This window comes from Notothenia coriiceps, unplaced genomic scaffold (genome assembly GCF_000735185.1).
Source record: "Notothenia coriiceps isolate Sejong01 unplaced genomic scaffold, NC01 NC01_scaffold00037054, whole genome shotgun sequence".
Lineage (NCBI taxonomy): Eukaryota > Metazoa > Chordata > Actinopteri > Perciformes > Nototheniidae > Notothenia > Notothenia coriiceps.
Genome location: NW_011369755.1, coordinates 17,402 through 40,485, shown reverse-complemented (window position 1 = coordinate 40,485; position 23,084 = coordinate 17,402). Strand labels below are relative to the sequence as shown.

General features: G+C 41.6%; 1 protein-coding gene across 3 annotated transcripts in view; it reads left to right on the top strand.

The window, feature by feature from the left end:
• The window catches only part of LOC104964292 (pre-B-cell leukemia transcription factor 1), a 68,138-nt gene that overhangs the window by 29,021 nt on the left and 16,033 nt on the right, over window positions 1-23,084 (top strand). For all 3 annotated transcript variants that reach the window (XM_010793035.1, XM_010793034.1, XM_010793036.1), the window contains exon 3: window positions 20,918-21,165. In XM_010793035.1, coding sequence (XP_010791337.1) covers window positions 20,918-21,165 — 248 coding nt within the window. The remainder of the gene's footprint in view (window positions 1-20,917; window positions 21,166-23,084) is intronic.

The following is a 23,084-nucleotide window of genomic DNA, read 5'->3' as shown; positions in this document are numbered from 1 at the left end:
GATGCTCCAGGTAGTGAAACATTTCAATATGACTAGTATTGTAAAACATTTCAGTATCATACCCAATTGTATTCTGATTTACTGTAACTTTCAACCTCACATCCCATTCAGCCACCACAGAAACATCCCCTGTCTTGATGAGGATCGTGTTGTACAGCGAGTGTAGTGTTCTGTCGGTAGCTGCACACCACACGCACAGAGAGTCCACGGATGGGCTCTGTGCCATCTCCAGCGTTATCACACATGAGTGGACAGCACATCAGCTGACTGAAGTGTGCTGCAGTATCCGCACACTTCACTCAGTGATGGTGTCAGCATTATAACTCAGTGAATAACATGCTTGGATCATGTTCGGTTTGTATGATTGAGACATGGTTGGGGGTTTGTCTCTCTACAGTGCTGGGGTTTGTTTGGCAAGCAGGCAGGCATCACCAGGTTTCTGGCCCGCGCTGAGGCTGGCTTTCCGGTCTATTTCCAGCGCTGCATGTTCATTCTAGGTGACTGGGGGGACTGTGTGTCATTAAAGGCCCGTCCACTGCCTCTATCCAAGTGTGAAATGCTGCGCCTTGGAGATGCTGGTCTGCTTTTGTTTGTTCCACCAGTTTGTCGCGGCTCGGAAATCCTGTGCAGAAGGTCAACGGTGCTTTTTAGAGGTCAAGAACACGCTGCGCTTTTCTGCTTTTAGGCATTTTTACTTCTTTTTACATGATCAACAATGTGAGAATGTCTATTTTTTATATAACATAGATATATTTTCAATTTTTAGACTAATACACAGGGGTGCACATAACTGGTACGCAGGTACGCATGCGCGGCAAAAATCTGAAATGCGTACCGTCACTTGTGTCACTAAGCGTCTTTGCGTACCGACGTACATGTGAAGCTTTTCCAGAAGGCGATTAGATCACTGGACGACAGAGTCGGTCTCCTTGTGCACAGACGGGGCTGCTGTAAACGTCGGTCTTTACAACAGCCCCCTTTTTTTGTGCCAAAACTACGCCAACCGGCTGCGGAGGGAGATTCCCCTGTGCACATTCTGTGCTCCGCGCACACACTGGAGAACTGTGCAAAATCAGCTGATCACAACGTTCACTCCACTAGCACCCCCCGGCTTACTAAAGATACAGTGTTCAGTTTTCTCATTTACTGTAAGGAAAGAAAAATAAGCCTGTTGGGACACATCACCATAACAATAAATGCGCTCAATTATCTCCTTGTTGACAGTTTCCAAACCCTTTTGTATAGTTGACTCAAAGATATAAAACGTTATCGGATAAAAAGATAGGGGACGGAGCGCTGTATGGTTTCCTTGGCTCCGGTTTATACTATCTCTATTATAGGTCCTTCATGACATTTAAAACTTTATTGAACAGGGCTTAGAAATCTGGGGGCAGTATATAAAATGAGGAATTTATGAGACTTTGTGGCCTTTTGTGTAGGCTGTGTTTGAAATATTGTACTGCCAGACAGATGAGCTCAGCCTGTGTGGTTTTAATGTCGCGGTAATGATGTGCAGTAAAGAGCAGGTAACAGATGCCAGAGTAAAAAGGAGCATGATATTTCAATATTTAGCATAACAGATGTGAGGTGGCATTTTATAATGCCAGTAATCCCCAGCTGACCCTGTAAGTCAGTAAAAGATGAGTGATTTAACAATATAGTGGATCAAAACACCCTTTTTTATGTTTATTATTTTAAAAAACTGGAAGGTTGATTTTAATTAAATGTATTATGTCAACAAATGTCACATAACTGTATTAGGTTAGTTGAAATCAATAATATTAAGTTGAATCTAATAATTGTATTGCTTTCAACTAACCTAATACGTGATTTGAAATCAGTTGACAATACATTTCATTAAAGTCGACAGTTCAGGTTTTCTCAGTGTACAGGATTTCATTTTGTTTAATCTCTTGGCAATGCGCTAATATGAGGTGTCCACCTCCTGTCCAGAGGATGATGTTCTAGATGCGGTTCACGAAAGGCTATAAAAGTGCTGCGTTAAGCCTGAGACGTTCTCTTCCTGAGGCAGGTGCGCTTCCTCAGCCACGAGAGCAGAATTTAAAAGGAGCCGGGGAGGTTGGCTCTGCGGGGAAACAAAAGTAGGAAGTCAATATGTCCTGAATCTTTTATGAAGGCAGAGGTATTCAGATCACAGCTCTGCCGACAGAGAGAGCAGCCTGCTGCTTATATGAGGAGACAGAGAGTGGTGGAGGGTCTAAATCTCTCCCTGATTTACCTCAATCCTCATTAATGCAGGAGCTGCTGCTCATTACGCCTCATGCCTCAGGAGGAAGAGGGGAACGTATAGTCTCATTCTGATGGAATGCAAGAAGAAATGTGCTAATAATAAGAATTTAGTGATATTTTCCGTTGTAAGTTCATTTGGGTTCATGACTACTTGGTCCATGGTTTTATGGTTTGTCCATTTCTATTGGTTTTTATAAGGCGTGGGCTGCTACTGCTACTTTCTTAATAAAATAGTTGTATACAGTATATATATGCCCATCGCATTTTGTAAAGCCCAAAGTGTCATCTAGAAATGTCCCCTTTGTCCAACCAACGGTGAGAAACCAAAAAGATCTTTAGTTTACTATGAAAACTAAGAAAAAACTGTGAATCCTCACAAGCTTATTCAAAGGAATGTTGGGAAGTTTAGCTTAAAAAATTATCAAACAAGGATTTCATTATATATTGGCAAGTTCTGGCGACACATCATAGTCATGCCACAAAGTCAGATCGGGCCAAAAATACCAGCAGTCAGGCGATGCTATAGAGTGGCGAAGTCCCTCCCCTTCCGGTGGACCTCCATGGGACCTTATTTCGAAAAAATTATGTATTGAAGTCAATGGAGAGAGAAAAATTATCTTTCGATCCTGTTTGAATTGTGCCACGACTTACAAATATGATGTTTGTCAATTTAAAAGATTATTTTGCAAGTCAAAAAAAAAAAAATTGTCGTAAAACTGTGAAGGAACACATTTTTTTGTATGAAACGCTCAATGAACTACATCTCTGGTCTCCTACAACAACACACGTCACCAAGATGTCCGTCACTACTGTCTTGTCAACAAAACGATTGGCTACCCTCACTATCACCACAATGAAACACCTCCAGAAGAATGTCATGCAAAGCTGCCTGCCTGCCTTCCTTTGATTCTCTCTGAACTGCCTGGGCTTTTTAATGTTTAATGTCAACCATTTGTGCAGATAGCATGAAGTAGAAAAGATCGGCGATCGCCGATGCTAGCGTTAGCATTTCTCCCCCGGGCTTAAATGGTGTATTATAGAATGATTACACCGGTGTGACAGTACTCTTCAAAGGGTTCACAAAATATGACTACTACTCTTACTGTTTAACATTTTGGGTTACTTGATGTTACTTCATATTAGGGCTAATAAAAATGAAAAGGCTGTAATGCTAACTAACGTGCTAGCTACTAGCTAGGTAGCTAACTTGATCCAGCCACTCCTGGTCCTTTCATCAGATGGGAAGTGAAAGAACGAGCAAGACCCATTGCTGGTATGATAACAACCTAGTACTAAGCACACAGGCGTCTTGTTAAAGTTTTCTTATCTTAGCCAGCTGATCTCAGCTATCTCTTAGTGGAGAAAAACAATTATGACATCACTTATGCGACTCTGGGATTTGTAGTCTTTCTAGTTGCGTATTTTTCATAGTCTTATATTTCAACAGTTTTACGACAAACTGTGACTTTTGGAAATTATTATTATTTTTTAAGATTGACAAACATCATATGTGTAATTCCTGGCACAATTCAAACGGGATCGAAAGATACGTTTTCTCTCTCCATTGACTTCAATACATAATTTTTCCGAAATAAGGTCCCATGGACCGGAAGTAGATGGGCGTGACTTCGCCACTCTATAAACAAGCCAGCAGTTTACACAGATGATAAAAAACACATAACTTTGGGCTCAAACTGGGAGTAAACACCCAAAATGATACCTTTGTGTTTATAGCACAAACATCAGGTTGAATTTAGAACTGTAGCCTATGTCGATTTATTTTACAAATGAGTTAGGGTTAGGGTTAGGGTTATGGGTTGGCTAAAATTGAGATTCATTCTCACCTAATTGTCTGACTGACATTTTTACAAATTGTACCACATTCCGTCATCACCGTTTCTGACACTGTGAGTACAATGCTAGTACGGGAATATGGAAATAATATAAAAGTCGTAAAGAAAACCCATTAATATCATTTAAGTATAGTAGAAATAAGTTAAATGAATGTCTTTAAGAGAATACTTAACATCCTTGCCCATACATTTCACTAAAGGCACCATTACTTCCTGTTTGGTCTAAGCGTCTTCAATTAAAGCCGCACTAATCAATATGTTTATTTTAATACTGGATCAAATGAGTACATAAACAGTGGAGGGAGTCACATTAAGGGAGGGACTGCAGAGAAATAGGAGGGCGCTCAGAGAGCACAGGCAGAAGCCAAATACCCTCTTTGTTCAAATTGAACAAAGGTGAAAAAAACAATTGTCTGTGTCCACCCTGTGATTGGGATCTGCTCCAAAATGTAAATGGTTGTCCCGAGGACCATGTGTGAGCCTTCCTATACGTTTCAGGGTCAACAGGCAAGGGCTTTCCTAACATGGTAATATCACAGGAACCTGCCGTTTCCTTTAGTCATACAGAGCGTTTAGAGCCTTTCAGCACATGGTTTTGGTTTTATGGCGCACAACTTTACTGATTCGGTTCAGTTTCACCGCTCTCTTCAACTCCTTTTCGGGAGAATGTACCAACTAATATGTCGTAGCTGGTGGAGACCAAATCAGATCCAAAAGTAGAGTGAATATTGGTCAGTTGGAAAGAAACATGGCTCTGAATGGATGTTAATGATGCACTAACTTTATAAGAGGATAAAATGTCAATGTCAGGGTCAAGTTGCCAAAAAGTGACTGCAAGCGAACAAGTCAACGGCCACTAAAACAAAGACTGAGATGAGGTATTCCTTGGCTGTAACTCTGAGATATGAATATATGTTCATATTAACATCAGTCTTTTCAACACACACAGTTCCTGAAAGACTCAGTTCATCATCTCCGTCTGCTGTCCTCACTTCACTCAGACTCTCACAGTGCGTCTGAGTGGCTCTTGTTTACAAAGGGGAACGTCTGGGGAACTTTCACTTTGTTATCGATCAGGGAGACAGAGTGCGTCTGAGAGCTGATGCGTTGTGAAGCATCGCCCGTTTGAATGGCTGCGTTGTGTGTTTGAAACACTGAAAATAGCCCATCAGAGCCTAATCAAATTAATGCACACTTACTGCTGCCAATATCTAATTAAGCATGCTGGGCACAAAGACACCAAATGACATGGGATGAAAAGGGAAAATATTCATTTGAGTGGGAAACAAATATCCAGTGGAGCTTGAATAAGAAACGTACAACAGACCTACTGGCTCACAGGAAGCAGCAGGTGCGGCGCTGGGAGAGGTCGAGGTCGCTCTTTGTGAACGTTGGCTTGGACATGTCCACAATAACAGATCTTTTTTATGTCCTTTTTCTCTCCCGGAGATGCTCCGCTGGCTCTCATTGCAATTAAAACCAAGTGTCCATCAGAGGCTATCTGCACTGTGTGGCCCATATGTTTGGGTGCTGATAGAGCGTGGATTACTCTGTTTGGGACACAGATAACAGGCTGTTTATAACCTTGGCAGAGTCTGGGGCCTAATCTGGCAGGAGCATATTTCCCCTTGCTACCCGATAAAGGCCTGTTAGCAGCTTTATCACACGGGCAGATAGAAGTCGAGCCAGAGCGAGACGAGCACAGCACAGAGCCCAATCTGGCACCACACACACTGCTGCTACTGCTGCTTTATTTTTAGAAGCCTTGTCACCCCATCAAACACACACACACACACACACACACACACACACACACACACACACACACACACACACACACTCACCAACCCAGCTCCTTGTCAGAAGGAGCAATTAATTTCTACATCTGCCTTCTCAAGGCAACACAAGGACCAACTAACAAATTAAAAGGACAATGTCCTCATTCATCATTAAAGCATGTGGAGTCGCCTGAGGAATGAAGGCAGGCCTCCTCTCATATTCCTCTTTACGTCTGATACATATAAAGGTAATTAGCCTGAGCCTGAAAACACAATGTACGTTTTTAGCAATGAATGGGCATCTCAGTATTTTTGTCATGAAACCATCCTTGACTAAAGGAAAGGAAGGTTCTCAGAGCTGTTTTCCTGTGAGCTGCTCCTGGATGCGTGCGAGCCTTCTCTGCTATTTTCTGTATCCCCGTCTTGATGGCTCTGCGTAGGCACAATTAGAGAGAGCACTCCTTTCACAGCCGGAGAAAATTGCCGTCCTCTGTAAATTGCTTTTGCCGCAGCTTAAAGAAGATCTCTTGTTACCCTCTCATTCAGTCTTTTCTCACCGCCCGCTCTCCCTCCTCTTTCGGGAAAATTGCTTTCTCGCAATCAACAGATTGCTTGCCGCACTTAGGGGTAAATACAGGTAGACTAGAGCATTAGCATAACATTATTCAGACAAGTGTCAACCTCCAGGCAGTTACCGCTGCATCTGAGCTCAGTGTGAGTTGAAATGAAGTGCTGCAGAGTCGGAGGAGATTCTCAGAGAGGAGCTGGAATTTGGCAAAAGTGCAAAAAGATGAAAACAAGACGGCAAGTAATTTTAAAAAAAGGATTTGAGCATGGAGATGTGACAGCGCATGTTGCTTCAAGGTGACTGTACAGTGTACTCCCTTCGGATGCTGTAGGTCAGAACGACCTCATCACAGAACACGCCGGATGGGCGAGATGGGAAGCGGCTTTATTGGTGCGCCGGTGATATATGGTGCTGTGACACCAGAGCGAAAACAGAGCTTGATGTTGGATCCTACAGACATTTTTTTGTAATGCTTTTTCGCTCGCGTCACTTAGCTCAAATTAACCTCACAAGCATGAGTCTAATTAAGTTTCCTCATTGAAGCTTAGCAACGCTCCCCTCTGCGTATGATTCGATCCCCTCCTCCCTCCTCGGGGTGAGGAGATCTCTCACACTCTCTCTTTACTTACTCCACCCTTTGTTCTCGCCTTCTTGATTGACAACAGGGGTTCCTTGTGACCTACATTTGCATCTGCTCCCTGACCCAAATAGGACCCACGTAATGAGCTGCTTGGCCATTTCCTTTTTCCTAGCCGGAACTAGTGAGGTTTTATCTTAACTTCAGGGGGGGGTTTTATCCGTGTCCCCGGGGCTTTGTGTCTGGGGCCGCACAAAGACACCGTGCCACTCGGGCCATTCCAGGTCATCTGACGGTGATCACTAATCAGCCGCTTGTGTTAATGTGCTGTATCACCGAGGCTTAGGGCCGAATCATCAGTCAGATTTCAATCTTGTTTGTCAGCTGTGTCATCACTTCTCCTGGAGTGTCTTCCCCAAATATGGCAATAAATCCAAAATCCATTCAGAGTCTTATAGCCGTGCAGAGCGTCGGGCTGTAATGTAATCTGACTGTGCAATGAGCCTGTTATTGTTTCCTCCCAAACACCAGCAACAGTCAGCAGTGGCAGCAGCGTGCACACAAAAACAGACAGAACCCCCCTGGGAGCCCACCGTGGATCCCCCAGCCAGCCTGAAAGACATGCAGCCATCCCAGCGTCTGATAAACACAATCACCGGAAATATGAGAAAGACGCTTTGTCAAAAAAACTAGAGATAAGATTCAAGTGCATTTAGAGTACAATCACTCTTTTACCACCCTGTCACTGTATGTGGGCTTCAACAAAACTCCTCAGTGTTTCACAGTAACCCTTATTAAGTACATCACACACATGAATGTAAACATGTAAATGGACCAGAGCCAGTGGAAGAGCAAACACACTTTTATTAAGACTGCCACCTAGTCGCATGATGCTATTTTGCTCGTTTTGTGTATGTTGGTGTTATTTTATCTTATTTGCCAGTCCCAAAGAGACATTTTCATTATATCTACAATAATGAATGGACAATAAGACATTCTGAATCTGAATCATACATATGAATTTAGACTCTCAGGAATAACTCTGGAACTTGTTTCCTGGTTTCATTTCCTGTCTCTTCGACGTGTGATTTCCTCTTATCAGCAAGTGTGATATTACGTGAATAATCTCATTTTCCTGCAGCTTTCATAATGACAATATCCCATAGTCCTGATTTTGATGAACACCTTCGCCGCAGTATCAGTGTTACAGTTAGATAAGAAGCGCCCTGTGAGGGAATGGAGTGAGACATATCCAGAAATGGCCTTTCTTCTTTTCACTCACTCCACTGCTACTTTAGTCCACCTCATTTCAGTTAATGCTGCTCCCATCTGTGCTGAACAATCAGAAAGGAAAGCTTTTCTGGCGGCTGCATTAGATGGCCTTTCATTTTCCTTCAGCCCATAATGACATAATGTTGAGCCTCTATCTGTGGATCCACTCTCTTCTTCCTATAATATAAAACACCAAATCCTATTATTTCTCCGGCTAAATAACACCGCTCCCAAAGGCGTCGTGTGATGTTTTAATGAGCGCTCCCATTTCCCGACGCTCAACGCCGTCTTCTCTTCTGCATTTCCTTAAACTGCCAAGTAAGAGCCCCATTAATAATTCAGCTCATTAAAGTGTGTAATTAATCTGGAGCTGGGTAACAGGGAGAGACTGAGGCGCAGGGAGAAAACACTCCGGGGGGGCACAAGAGAAACATTGGGCGAAGAGAAACAGCCCCCCCGATGTGATGGAAGCAGCTCCCCGGCACACGAGCGGTCCTCCTGCATAATTTATCTGGCAGGAAGAAGCTACACACACACACACACACACACACACACACATACACACACACACAAACACAAACACACACACACACACAATCAACAATACAGCGTGGGTACACACAGGGCACTGGGGCTGTGTGTGTGTGTGTGTGTGTGTGTGTGTGTGNGGGGGGGGGGTTAAAGCACTTTGTTGTCAGCCTCATCCCGGACGCCCTGATGTCCCTGTGATTCCCTTGTCAGCCTGTGTTAATGGAACTCACAGTGGTTATGCTCCTTCACATTCTTATCTCCTGCAGCAGGGCAGAGCACGGCCCAGTGGTGTGTGTGTGTGTGTGTGTGTGTGTGTGTGTGTGTGTGTGTGTGTGTGTGTGTGTGTGTGTGTGTGTGTGTGTGTGTGTGTGTGTGTGTGTGTGTGTGTGTGTGTGTGTGTGTGTAGCCTCGGCTGACCAGGAGACAACTGCTGAGTCGAATATTGACAACGTCTCTCCTGTCAGCAAGAAATATGTTCATGTTGGCTCTTATTTAGGAATGCTGAAACTCAAAGCCATGTTTTCAGGATACTGCCCTGTGCTGTTTCACTGATGCAGAATTATAAGAGGCTAACTTTATTGGAGTGGTGTGCTCATGAGCTCAAGAGCTTCAGATCAACTGTCCACAATGGCGAGCCTGGATGCTTATGGCTGCGTCCCATTCTGACTACGTTCACTTGTGTGGTATTTTTCACCGGAGCACAGCCTTCCCACTGCCAACCAGTTTATGTAAAAGTGATTAACAGTAATTAATCCTTAATCACCATGATTAGCCAAGTCGCAGTAAATTAAGCCACATCTGGAGCAGCTGAGGGCTCCGGAGTGGCAGCAGGCATGCTGAGTGAGAGCGCCGCTGACGGAGGTGCACCTGAAGCCTCTGAAGCAAACAGCACAGATCTCAACTGCTCTGTGTCAGACAGAGCCTCTAAAGAGCAGAGACCCTTGGTTCTGTCACAAATGACCAAAAACTGGAAATAAGCCATGACCTGACGAAGCAAAATGTACTTCATGGCCACCAAATATCTCCTGTAGATGTCCCTACATGTCTTAATAAGATTACCTGTTTGAATAAGGGCTACAAAAAGCAATAGACGTGTAATGGCAGTTAAGGAAGTTACTGATTAGTTGCATTAAATTGCCATTTATTTATTTGCTTCAATCCCTGTATTCATCAGAAATGTTTGTATAATTGTTGTGAAATTGTTCTGTAAGTGTGTGTTTTTTTGCAACTACTCATGCTGTGTTAAGCTGTTCAGTTAGACCTGCTGGCCAATATGGAGTGAAGCATTTCTGGATTTTGAGAATTAAGCCGATATTTTGAAAGATTTATTTATAAATCTGATGTCATGAATATTCACTTTATTACAAAAAAATAAGTAACAACGTAATGGAGACACTGTTTCTAGATATCCTTGAACATATCTTTAGTATTTCTGTGCAGACATTTCTAGTCACTTATTGGACTAGCACTGTATATATATATATATATAATATATATGTATATATCTGTGAAGCTAATACTGGGCAATATATCCTCCTCCAACCATCACTCTGCCTCAAAACAGATGCTCTGGTGTTATTAGATATCCAAATGTGAACCCAAATATGAGAAGATTTGGCATCCTGTAACCGAAAAATATTAGTGCACTACAATAAGAGTGACATGTTTATATGACGATAAGCACGCTGGATTCCATCCTGATATCTTTTATACTGAAGCCAACTAAACGTCAGCGTGACCTTGTTTGACTGAAAGGTGTTTATTAGAAACTAATATTAATATGCTGAGGATCAGTGAATACTGAACATGTAACTAATCTGAAAAGATATTTGACTTATATTAAAACATATTCAGTTTTCCATTGCTGATGCCTAATGTAGTCATTTTGAATCGAGTTTGTATGAATACAAATACATTTATTGAAAAGTGACTGTTAAGCAGATAATTTGTTGTTATTATTTAACATACTAAGCACATTTCGAGTCCTGATTTAGAAGGACGTTTTTTATTCCATATTTATGTGTTTAAGTGATGTAAAAAAAATGCTGATGTATATTCATTTCAAAATAGAAAATTATCGAATTTAATAAAAATAATTAAGAATATTGCCCTTGGATTACAATTAAGGCAGCAACTAACCATTATATGTATTATTGATTCATCTGCAGATTATTTTATTTTAATCTTCTAATTGTTCAATCTACAAAATGTCTGAAAATACTAAAAGTGTCCATCCAAGTTTCTTTTTCTCAAAGGTGGTGTCTTAAAATGTTTTGTCAGAGAGACATTTAAATATGTTTTCTCAGAAATCGGAAAATAACAGGAAATCTCCATATTTGGGGGCTAAAAACAGATTTGAATCCCCAAACATCACAATTGATGACTAAGATATTAGTCATTGGGGCCCTACTGACAATATATTACAAATAGGATAAGATGAGTTCTACGATTTCATTCTAGAGTCTTTACATTTTCATGTATTCATTTAAAGGAAATCTAAAACAGCCTTCCAAGAAACCATGAAACTGACCTTCAATATCTACAGTAAACAGACACCAGAGCAGATTCCCCACATCCACAAGGGCGCACACACACACACACACACACACACACACACACACACACACACACACACACACACACACACACACACACACACACACACACACACACACACACACACACACACACACACACACACACACACACACACACACACACACACACACACACACACACACACACACACACACACACGACACCGACACACACACACGACACGACGTCTACGTACTACGTACACNCCATTTGTAATCCACGTGTTCAAATGTGAACATTTTTTTTTGGGAATGTTATTTAAAGGAAGACTTTGTAGGTTATACTGACCAAATTTGTCTTAATTGCAAATTTGGTCAGTATAACCTACAAAGTCTTCCTTTAAATAACATTCCCAAAAAAAAATGTTCACATTTGAACACGTGGATTACAAATGGTCGGTAGACATGAACAAAGACAAGGCAGAGGTGAAGCCTGAGGCTGGTGGTGTCCACAGTATTAAAGAGGCCTAATATTCAGGGTTATATCAGTATGTAGTATCTCTACTTTAAAGAGTCCTCTCCTGCTGATGTTCTGGTGTATATCAGTATGTAGTGTCTCTACTTTAAAGAGTCCTCTCCTGCTGATGTTCAGGTGTATATCAGTATGTAGTGTCTCTACTTTGAAGAGTCCTCTCCTGTTTTCACCCTCTGCCCAGTCTGCTCTGGTTGGTTAGCTGGCCGGCTCTGTTGTGATTGGTTAACGCTTAGAGATGTCCCGCCCCTTAGCCTATCAGGTACAATGTGCTTGAGCGCTAGCCAATAGAAGCGTAAGTGTTACTTAGTGATGTCACTATGTTCTGGAAGTAAACAAAGGAGTCCAATGGAGACGTTTCAGGCAGGGGGGGCGGAGTGACTGTGAGAGAAACTGACTCTGGAGGGAACACATTTTAGACTTTGCAGACCATTTACAGCAACAAGACCTTTACAAGTAACCTTTGGTCAAGCATACCATTTTTTTTTTAAGAAAAAGTGTCAGATAGAAGTATATTATAAAAAACAAAAAGCTTTTTATGTAAACATTAATAAGAAGTGCAATGTTCACTATGCCATTATGTGGTTTAGTGACCCGAAAACGTTGGTGGACCTCATTTCAATGACCTTAATCAGTGGAATCTGCAGACAGTGTGTGTGTGACTAAGTGTTTCCTAACAAAGCCTCTGCTTCTCTTGAACTGGTGGCTACAAAGCGGAGGGGCCACAGAGAGGATGAGGAGGCAGCGCTTCTTTAATGTGAAGGCTGTCAGCTCCACTCCCATTGCTTTTCACCCTCTGAAGAGCACGAGGCCTTATTGCTTTAATTGACTCTTTATCTTTTTGTTAATTTCCCCTTTAGTGCAATCGCTCCCTGTCTACCTTTTGATATGTCATTTTACATTGGTTTTGCACGACTTACAGGAAGTGGCTGTATAGATTACCATATTTCATTTAAAAAGATGTCTTTTTGACAACACTGTTAAGGAGCTCCGTTGCTTCTTAATTGTCTTCATTGCCCATTAACCTCTTTGATATTGTCTGTTAACCTTATTCCCTTCAAATGAATGACTGTGAAAGTAAATGCAATACAATCATTTAATTCTTTACACATCCCAAAGCTCTTTTTGTGAATAATAAGTCATGTCTGATAATGTTATATTGCTGGCAGGAGTTTAAAGGCTGGAGCCTGTACAAAGGCAAACAGAGGAGACTTAAGAGGAGCAGGATTTAACAGTTTGATGCCTGTCGTCTTCCTCCTGGTGTATGTTGGTTCTCTTTCCATTCCACTACACTTGCGACTGTATAATGAATTATTCCGATGTTGAATTAGCATGTAGCTGTCGCTTCGGCGCTAGTGCCTGCCTTGTGACAGGACCACCGTGGCACAGGCTGGCGTGGAGAGAGGGGGCTTCTACTGTGATTTATTAACTGCTGAAGCCACAATGAAGTGTGCGCACTGAAGCACCTATGCAAACAAATAGGGCCAGGCCTGTCACTGTAAATTCAAGCAGACAGGCCGACCGCAGCCTGACCAGGAAGGGTTAATTATGCAAAAATAATTTGGCTTTCAACAGACACACTGGACTGTTTGGAAGGATGGACTGATTATTCCAGGCAAGATTACATCACGACTCTGTTTGGCCAACAGTATGACTACAAGCTGATTGTAAACATTTGAGATCATACACTTGTATTCAACCGTATGCTGATTTTATTTGATGACTCTAAAATATTACTATGATTTAAATATCTTATGCTGTTTTTTTACTTACACAGGATGTTGTTAAAGCAATACTTATTCAAATATGAGGATAACATATTTGTAACAGCAAGGTAATGCACTGGTGTCAGCACTGCATATTTTACCATTTTATTTGTGCATATTCTAAAAAAACATTTTTTGCACAATATAAATGAAGAAAGATCCTTGTCCCTTGCAAATTCCCCACAAGAGAATAAACATGGAATTATGATATTATGAGTCTTATAGAAAGAAAGTTAATTACAGAATGGCTTTTGCACTGGTATATTTTTTGAATACTTGATTGTTATTTCTCTAAATTAAAGATACTTTGTAAATGTCTGATGTCATTAATATAAATGACTATTAGTGAAAAATACTATTGTATATTTAATGCCATTTTCTTTCCCTTCGGTATTAAGTCTTGTACTGTAGGTAAAAGGGCATTACATTTTGGAAAAAAATCAAGTTAAACCAAATTCCATCCCACGCGTAATCAACCCATTTTCTGAACAATGTTGTAGCCTTACCTTAGATCCATTCTGCCTCACTGTGAGTGACAAGCTAACGTTACTATTAGCAGTTGCTTTAAAACAGCTTTACCATTAGCCACTATTTTACATCTATTTTGGAATCCTTAATCTTTCCTCTCATTATGTTTTTGGTGTTGTAATTATATGACTAGCAAGGCCTGCTAGTGTTCACCATTGTGCGTTAGCAGAATAGCCTAGCTTGTAAACTGCTAAGAGGTCGAACAGAGCGTACAGATTGATTGTTAAATCTTTCCACATGTTTGATAGTATATTAAAATACAAATGTAATATGACAGCCTTGTTGGATACTATCCTGTTTTTTTTTTTAGCAGTGGTGGTCTTACAAACACAGGAAGAATCACTTCCTGTGCACTTGTTTCTTTTTTTACTTTGGAAATACCAACCTGACACATAAAAAGTTGGAATTAGCCTTCTCTTGGCTGATTACTAGGCAACAGAACAGAAAACCTGACATGAAAACATAACAGGTTGTCACTTTAAAGTCTTGTGCCCTTCGCCTTTCTACTCTAAGAGCTCTTAGAAATGTCAAGCCGGGTGTTGTTGATGTGCCTGGAAATGCTGTCACCTGATTGCATTGCATGTCACTTTTGGCCAGCTCTCCTGTGCTGCTGCTACCTGTGATGTAACATGGATCCCATGTCAGCGTGTGGGTGCAGAACGGGGGGCCTGAGAAACACCCCCAGTCTCTGTCAGAGGACTCCATGTTTGACCGTCCATCTCGCTAACTTTGACAGAACAGCCCAACATAATTCATTAACCATCAGGCCTTCCCCCCCAATCACCCGATCACCACGACAGGCTGCCATGCCAACAGTCCCTGTCGTCATGCCTTGGAAATCTAGAAGGGGATTACATATGGTAATGGTTTTTGACAGCCTGCCATTTTCCTCCGTTAATCTGATAGGATAAGATATCTGGACTGCAGAGCATGGTGTGCTGGAACTCTTTGAGTCTGATATTGTTACGCTATGAAAAAAACGGGATCATTTTGAAGATGCGAGCAGTGTCCTGGAAGAAACTTAATCCCCTGACAAGCTTTTGATACAATCCCAAATATTGTCACTGACTGAAAAGCATATTTTCAGACCTGGATCTTGCTGTCAATTTGAATATTTCTAACATTTATGAACTTCTGTCATGTTTGGCGAGGCGATGTGCCAATCTGTAATGGACCTGGGTCCTTCCCTAGTGATAACATTACTCTGCAAGGCTAGTTGTGATGCTAGCCCCAGCCTGCTAACCCACTTTTAGTTTGCAATGGTTCATTCCCTTTCAGAGAGAAGACATAGTTTATTCTCTGGTCTGTTTAATTAATACTCACCCCAAACTGCTGTGAAATGATGTATCTCTGTTGCTTGTAGTTCAATTCATATTTTAATACCCAGACCCATCTTCATACCAGGCCAAGCCAATCTTCTCGGATGGCTAATATATGCAGAACAGAGCATGTTACACATGTGCTTGCTGAAAAAAAGCAACGAAGGGGGAGAAAAAGGGGGTCTAGGCAAGCTGCTCTCCAAAAAATAGGGACGTAAATCATATCCGAGCATGATATACCAAGCTTATCCTCGAAGAGCCTCTTCACTCGAAAATTAAATGAATATACGCAGATAGACAACCAGACAACTTAACATCCACCTCTCCAAAAGCTGATTGCCCCTCTTTTTAATGTTGATTCAATTTTTAAAAGGCCATGTTGTGTGGTGGAATTAATGTTATGTGCTGCCATACCAGTTTCCTTTTCTTATTTTCTCATTTGATTACATTTTTCTTGCCATGTGTAAAACACAGAGCAGTAAAACTACCAACCAGTGAACACCCATTCTTGCCCAATTCTCTACTGGCATAATGTAGTGTGCTGTTTATCCGTTATAAAAAGACACCTATTTTTACTTCAGGTCTAATCTACATTATAGTTACCTTTGTCCTTATTTTTTTTTTTACAAGGTTAGATACTTTGCTTTTCACAGTTAACAGTTTTTTGTATATAATATTTTTGATATATCAGAGGACAACTTAACCTCAAATAGAGATGGAGAGTAACTCTGTGTCTTATAAATGTAACAGTGCTTCTGTTTTTGAGCCAGCTAGCATTACATTAGCTTATTGGCCAATCTAGATATTTAAAGTGAAATCGCTTTAACAGCACCAAAACTTATTTGGATTATGAATTGACTCACTTAAGGATGAAAAATGAAATTATAAAAGAAGTGCACTATGTAAAATAGATCTGTGTCCATTTTGAAAGTACAGAACACATCCTTGCAGAGATGCATTTTAACTGTAAACCCATTTAGAGGTTTTCTCCCAACACTACACCACATGCATTCTGTATGTTATTAGCAAATTGATCAGCAACCACATCCAATATAAGAGTCCCATCTTTGTATTCCTATTAAAGCATAGAATAAAGTGCAGCAATAAAGCCCAGTGCATGCCTCCTTGGGAGAATTGCTTGTCAACAACAGGAGGGAGAAATAAGGCATCGTCTGACAACAAGCCATCTTTGAAACGCCTCCAAGAGGGAAATGGAATCCATTAGAGACATACAGAAAATGTGTGTTCAGTTCACTGAGTGGGAGGTGGGGTGGGGTGGGGGGGCAGATCACACAGACACACAGATTGTAATTGTTTATCCCTGGGAGAACCTTCAATGTCTGTCTGCGGGTGGCTAAGTAAGTTCACCGGCACTATTGGGCAGGGAGTGCCCAGCAGACCGTAGGCTCTAAAAACATTAGGATGAATCAATTAGGCTGCCATTAGCCAATAAAGTGGCCCTCGCTGAGTCGTGTAATTATGACCCACAGCAAAGCCAATTTTATGGAAGCACATTATCCCTTTCTTTTCTTTATTAATTGTATTTGTTTGAGATAATCCCTCCATGGTTTTAATTATGTGCTTGCGTTTCATGGTGGAATAAATAAATCATAATTTCCTTCCATCACCGCAGGATTGTACGGAAACACCACAACACGAGACATTGTTACCGTTATGTCGGTCTTGGGATCAAACTGATTAGTCCCTTAAATTAAAAATGATGCATCATTTTACACATGAGCCACATTAACCCCACTCCCCATCAGATGGTGTGATAGGAGGCGGCAGGAAGAGCTGATATTATAGGCAGCAGCTACTTAGCTTGTTCTGAGCTCAGAGGACACTGTGTAAGTGTGACAATGTGCTGTCAATGAGGGATGACAGTACACAGCCAACATGGCGTAATGCATTGTTCCTTCCTGGGTCCCTCCTGACAGATGCTCTCTAAGACAGCTGGATCAGCAGCCAGAGTGGAGCAGGGATCTGGGCTGCATGTGAGCGAGGAGAGGAAGTGATATGCGGCTGATTAGCGACGGTGTACATGTGTCAACAAGCAAGGCCCGGGGATCACGCCAGAGTTTGGTTTAATTGCCAGTTTACCTATTTATTTTGAGCACAATCCCCCGCTTAGATACGCAGCGCTGTTGAATGCAGTCGTTTGTTTTCCATTACCTTTTTTTATTCCATCTTTCAAAAAGAAAAAGTCAGTCTACTTGTTTTCTTTTCTCTTTGCCTTCTGAGAGATCTCCTAAGAAATGACCTTCTTTTGCTGCAGCCGCTGTTATAAGACTGATGTAGACTGATTGCTTCCAGCCAAGTAAAATAAACACTTCATGAATGTTAAGTTGGAACTTGGCAGACGTGAATCGAAACCTTTTATTTTTCTCTCTTCTGGACACAGGGAATTTTTGTGTTCCATTTTCATTTGACAGTCTAGACGTTTTATGAGTCAGGGAAGAAATCTAGCCTTGGGTTTTTTCGGTAAAAACATCTGACTTGAGCTTCCTCCTTCACATTTGTGTGCTGGTTCTACTTTGTGCCATTTTATCTGTGTACCTTTGTATTCAGGTTGCAGCTTTTGTGAATCTTTTTAATCTCGTTCCATCACCTGGAAACTTAATGCAGCTTCTATTGTGCGCTTTGGTGGAAATTGCCAGTTTTCTTTCTTCCCCTTTACTGCTATCAGCTGTTTTCCTTCTGAAAATGACTTCCAGAAAGTGCAGCTCATTTTTATCCTCCATGGGATATTGCGGTGTGCTCTCATTTTAACACCCACTTTAGTCTGGTATTTATGAGGTGGTAACTATAGAGAAAAGCCCCCTCTCCGTGCTGAGTGTCCGGGAGCCGGGGAGCAGCGGGGCCTCGGTGATGTACGCTAACTGAAGCAGACAGGCGGGTGTAGAGTTTCTGATGAAGCAGGTCTGATCGGGTCAGAGCGCGGCTGCATCGTGGTGAAGTGGCGGGTGTGAAGCCATCCGAGGTCCCCCCCCAAGCCTCGTCCATACACAGGTTTGGAGAGTAACAGATTACATGTAAACAGATTACGTAATCAGGATACAAAAATACGTAATCTGACTACCGTTTCCTTAAAAAAAATTGAGATTACTTGCAGGATTACAGGGTTACAATTCATTTTGAAATAAAGATGGATATATTATAGGTATACATATACTGAATTAATTTTTATTTTTGGTTCATGTGTAGTTCTTTATTTTAAATACATTTCTGTTTTTAATGCAGTAGGTGGACACCTGATGTATTAAACAAAAATACAGTATACTTTCTATTACTGAATTAAATTTAAACAGCATTTGTGAACTATTACTGTTACTACATGTTTGATATGAAATATCTTGGTTTCGTCTTTTCTAAGGTTACATTGTTACACACACTTAAGTAAAAATCATCTTATTGTTATTTTTCTCTTGTTTTTATTTATTTTCTCTTGCATTTGATATTGAGGTAATGCAAAAGTAACGAAAAGTAATCAGGTGACATACGTTTTATTCTTGACAGATTAGTTTACTGATTTTTGGTATTATTGTAACGGATTACATTTTTTAAGTAATCCTCCCAACCCTGTCCATACATTACAGAGTGATGAAGGAGTCTGGGTAATGAGACAGGATGTTTGTACAGTCCTGCCATCCCCAAAGACCCCCTCCCTTATCAACTCTCCTCCACCTCCCACACTCAATCTACCCCCCGCTGAGCCTGTGGCCTGAACCTCTGACCTCCTCCACTCGCCAACAGTTGCCATATTTGCATTTCCAGTCCACTTAAAAAAAAACAGGGTGGGGGTGACTGAGGGAGCCCCCTCCTCTTGCGATTGCTAGTACAGCCGGCCTCATTCTCATCCCAGTGACCCCCTGCCCAGGCCTACCACCCCGGACAGCAGTCTGGGGTTAATGCACCAAGCACTCCCATTGTCTCTGAATTAATGAAGTGCTCCTGCCTGTCCCTTCTCATTCAATGACAATGAGGCGGATGACAAATGGTAGCATTTAAATGGCTATCGACACACGTCGGGCGTCAAGTCTCAGATCCAAAGCTTATGTCGGCGGAGGTAACGATAATGCGGGCCGCAGTCGATCCACTTTCAGCGTCCACTCTGGGATTAATTTGGATGTCGCAGCAGCACGCTCCACACAGGAGAAGGTGCTTTATATTGAAATGGATGGTTCTGAGATGGAGGAGGAAGAGTCAGAGCCTGGGAGTGTTTGCACCTCAGAAAATGGAAGGTTGAACTCAAGTCTTTTAAAGAATGGCAAGGGAGACCTCTAGTGGAAGGCAGTGGTACTCATCCAGGCTATTGTTGGAGAACATCCACATTTGCTCTGAGCTGTAAGGATAAGGAGCATTTAGTTTCAAAGGGTCACATCAGGTCACTTAATACATTTAATTAAAAAAAATAGTTGCAGCCCTACTGTATTTCTGGAGGTAAATGACTCTCTATTTCCCTGTATTATCAGAATATTGTCATTTTGCAATGGATCAGTTTTAGTTTCTCAGTGTTAAGGCCATTCTTTCGTTATGTATAAAGGGCCAAATATTGTCACCTAATCGGGACCGCTGTAGTCCAGGAAGTATAAAAGACTACAATTCCCATGATGCCAGCCCTTCAAGAGACACAGAGATAGGCAACCTATGTTGAAAACGCTGTTGAGACACCGTTTTTAACCGTTTTTAAATTAACCTTAACCTACACTAAGAAAAAGGAAGAAAGATAATCTAAGTTGTTTATTATTTTTATTTGAGTGTTTCCTCTTAATAATTCCTTACATTTATTATAGCGCTTTTCCAGATGCTCAAAGTGCTTTACAAGTACACATTACACACACATATCATACATGTAACAGTCATGTACTGTGGAAAGTACCCACAGAAGCAAATTCGGGTGAAGTGTCTTGCATGAGGACACAACGGCCTGACGCAGTGGCGGCTGGGGCGGGTTTCGAACTGGTGTTCCCCAACGCCACTCTTGATCTGATGATCAACGCACAGCCCACTGCGCCACTCCGTCCTCCTCTTGTGGTTTTGACTATTGTAAACACCTATTTTCTTTGTTAAATGTGTGTGGAACGTTTTTTATTATATTTTGATCAAACGTGAGTAGCACAGCATCAACACATCATCAGAAGATGTAAAGCCTATTGAAAGATAACGGGTTAGAGCTGTCTGTTTAAGGTGTCAAAATGGCGTGATGGAAACAAAGGAAGGAAGTGTTGCTCCAGTATTTAGCCACATCCTTCCTGTACACACACTACACTCTGCCTGTGTGTCTTTCTTCACTCCACCTTACTGCATCACTCTGAGCTGCTGGATCTGACAGCTTGTTACGGAGCGTCTCTCCGCTGTAGGTGGGACCTTTCATGGCTGACCTCTGACCTTCTCCTGTCGTTGCAGTGCTGAGTATCCGCGGCGCCCAGGAGGAGGAGCCCCCGGACCCCCAGCTCATGCGCCTTGACAACATGCTGCTGGCGGAGGGCGTGGCCGGGCCGGAAAAAGGGGGGGGCTCGGCGGCGGCGGCTGCGGCGGCGGCGGCCTCAGGAGGGGGGTCGGGGCCCGACAACTCAACCGAGCACTCCGACTACAGAACCAAGCTCACCCAGATCAGACAGATCTACCACACCGAGCTGGAGAAGTACGAACAGGTGAGGCACACACAAACACACACACACACACACACTTCATCTCATAGAGCAGTGTGTGATGGGCTCAGGGCTCATGACTGTTTTAATCATCTTTTAAAGGGCAGAGATAAAGAGAACAGGGTCATTTTTCCATTTGTTTCACATTTGAGACTTTACTCAGCAATTTACTCCAAAATACACATTTAGTTTAATTAATTAGTTTAAATTTTATGAATTTCTACCCCTCGATTTCTCCCAAACTCATAAAAAATAGCATTAGAGAATGCCTCATTTGCATATTCAAACTAAACTTGTACATTTTAACTGGGTAATATTTATGGTGATGTCTACAGTTTTTACCTGAAGATTCTCTGCTTAAAACATTTTGACAATAAAATGTCTAAACATCCCCTTTATCACATTGTATTCACTGCATCACGTTAGAGTTCTTGGTTTTTATGGATTTAGATTCTCTCTTTGGAGTAAAAGCTGATTAAATACAGCTGAAATAATCATGCTGAAGAAAAATAATCAGCAACATAGGCGGCGCGTGCTCAGGTTTGGGAAGGCTAAATCACTTTTTTTTACCTGACGCTGCCCGCCTCCAGCGTCTATAGAGTGGCGAAGTCCCTCCCCTTCCGGTGGACCTCCATGGGACCTTATTCCGAAAAAATTATGTATTGAAGTCAATGGAGAGAGAAAGGTTATCTTTCGATCCCGTTTGAATTGTGCCACGAATTACAAATATGATGTTTGTCAATTTAAAAGATAATTTTGTCAAATGAAAAAAAATGTGTCGTAAAACTTTGAAGTAACACATTTGTTTGTGCGAAACGCTCAATGAACTACATATCTGGTCTCGCATAACAACACACGTCACCAAGATGGCCATCGCTACTGTCTTGTCAACAAAACGATTGACTACCCTCACTATCACCCCAATGAAACACGTCCAGAAGAATGTCATGCAAAGCTGCCTGCCTGCCTTCCTTTGATTCTCTCTGAACTGCCTGGTCTTTTTAATGTTTACTGTCAACCATTTGTGCAGATAGCATGAAGTAGAAAAGATCGCCGATGCTAGCGTTAGCATTTCTCCCCGGGCTTAAATTGTGTATTATAGAATGATCACACCGGTGAAAATACTCTTTAAAGGGTTCACGAAATATGACTACTACTCTTACTGTTTAACATTTTGGGTTACTTAATATTACTTCATATTAAGGCTAATAAAAATGACAAGGCTGTAATGCTAACTAACGTGCTAGCTACTAGCTAGGTAGCTAACTTGATCCAGCCACTTCTGGTCCTTTCATCAGACGGGAAGCGAAAGAACGAGCAAGACACATTGCTGGTATGATAACAACCTGGTACTAAGCACACAGGCATCTTGTTAAAGTTATCTTATCATAGCCAGCGCCATATAGATTAAGGTGACCAGATTTTCAAAATTAAAACCGGGGACATTTTGAGTTTTGCGGTCAATATATCATTAACATATCCACTTTTCTTCACTGTTAAAGAAAAAAGGGGGACAATTCTGGTTCAATGTAATTCGAACATTTGAACGGTTGGATACAAACAGAAGGACGATAGCTCATATATGAGACTTCAAAGGTCTTTTATTTTGAAACTGTACATCAGATTGTCCAGATTCTCTCTGAGTGATTAGATGGGGTGTCCTGCTATCACCCTGGAGTGAAATAAGGCTTTGATACTGGATAGTTTTTGTTTTATTCGAATAACTTAGAGTAATACCCGTACAGAAACAAAAATAAATGTTCTTATTTATTTTTTGACAGTTTAATAGTTTTGATAAAGTGAGGTCCCACTAGTCATTCTGGTGGGGAGTCAGTGAGTCTCTCTAAGTCCTGGGTTAGACTTCATTTCAAAGTTTTAATTTTCTGGAGAACTTCAGAGCATATACTCGATAGTAAGGGGAC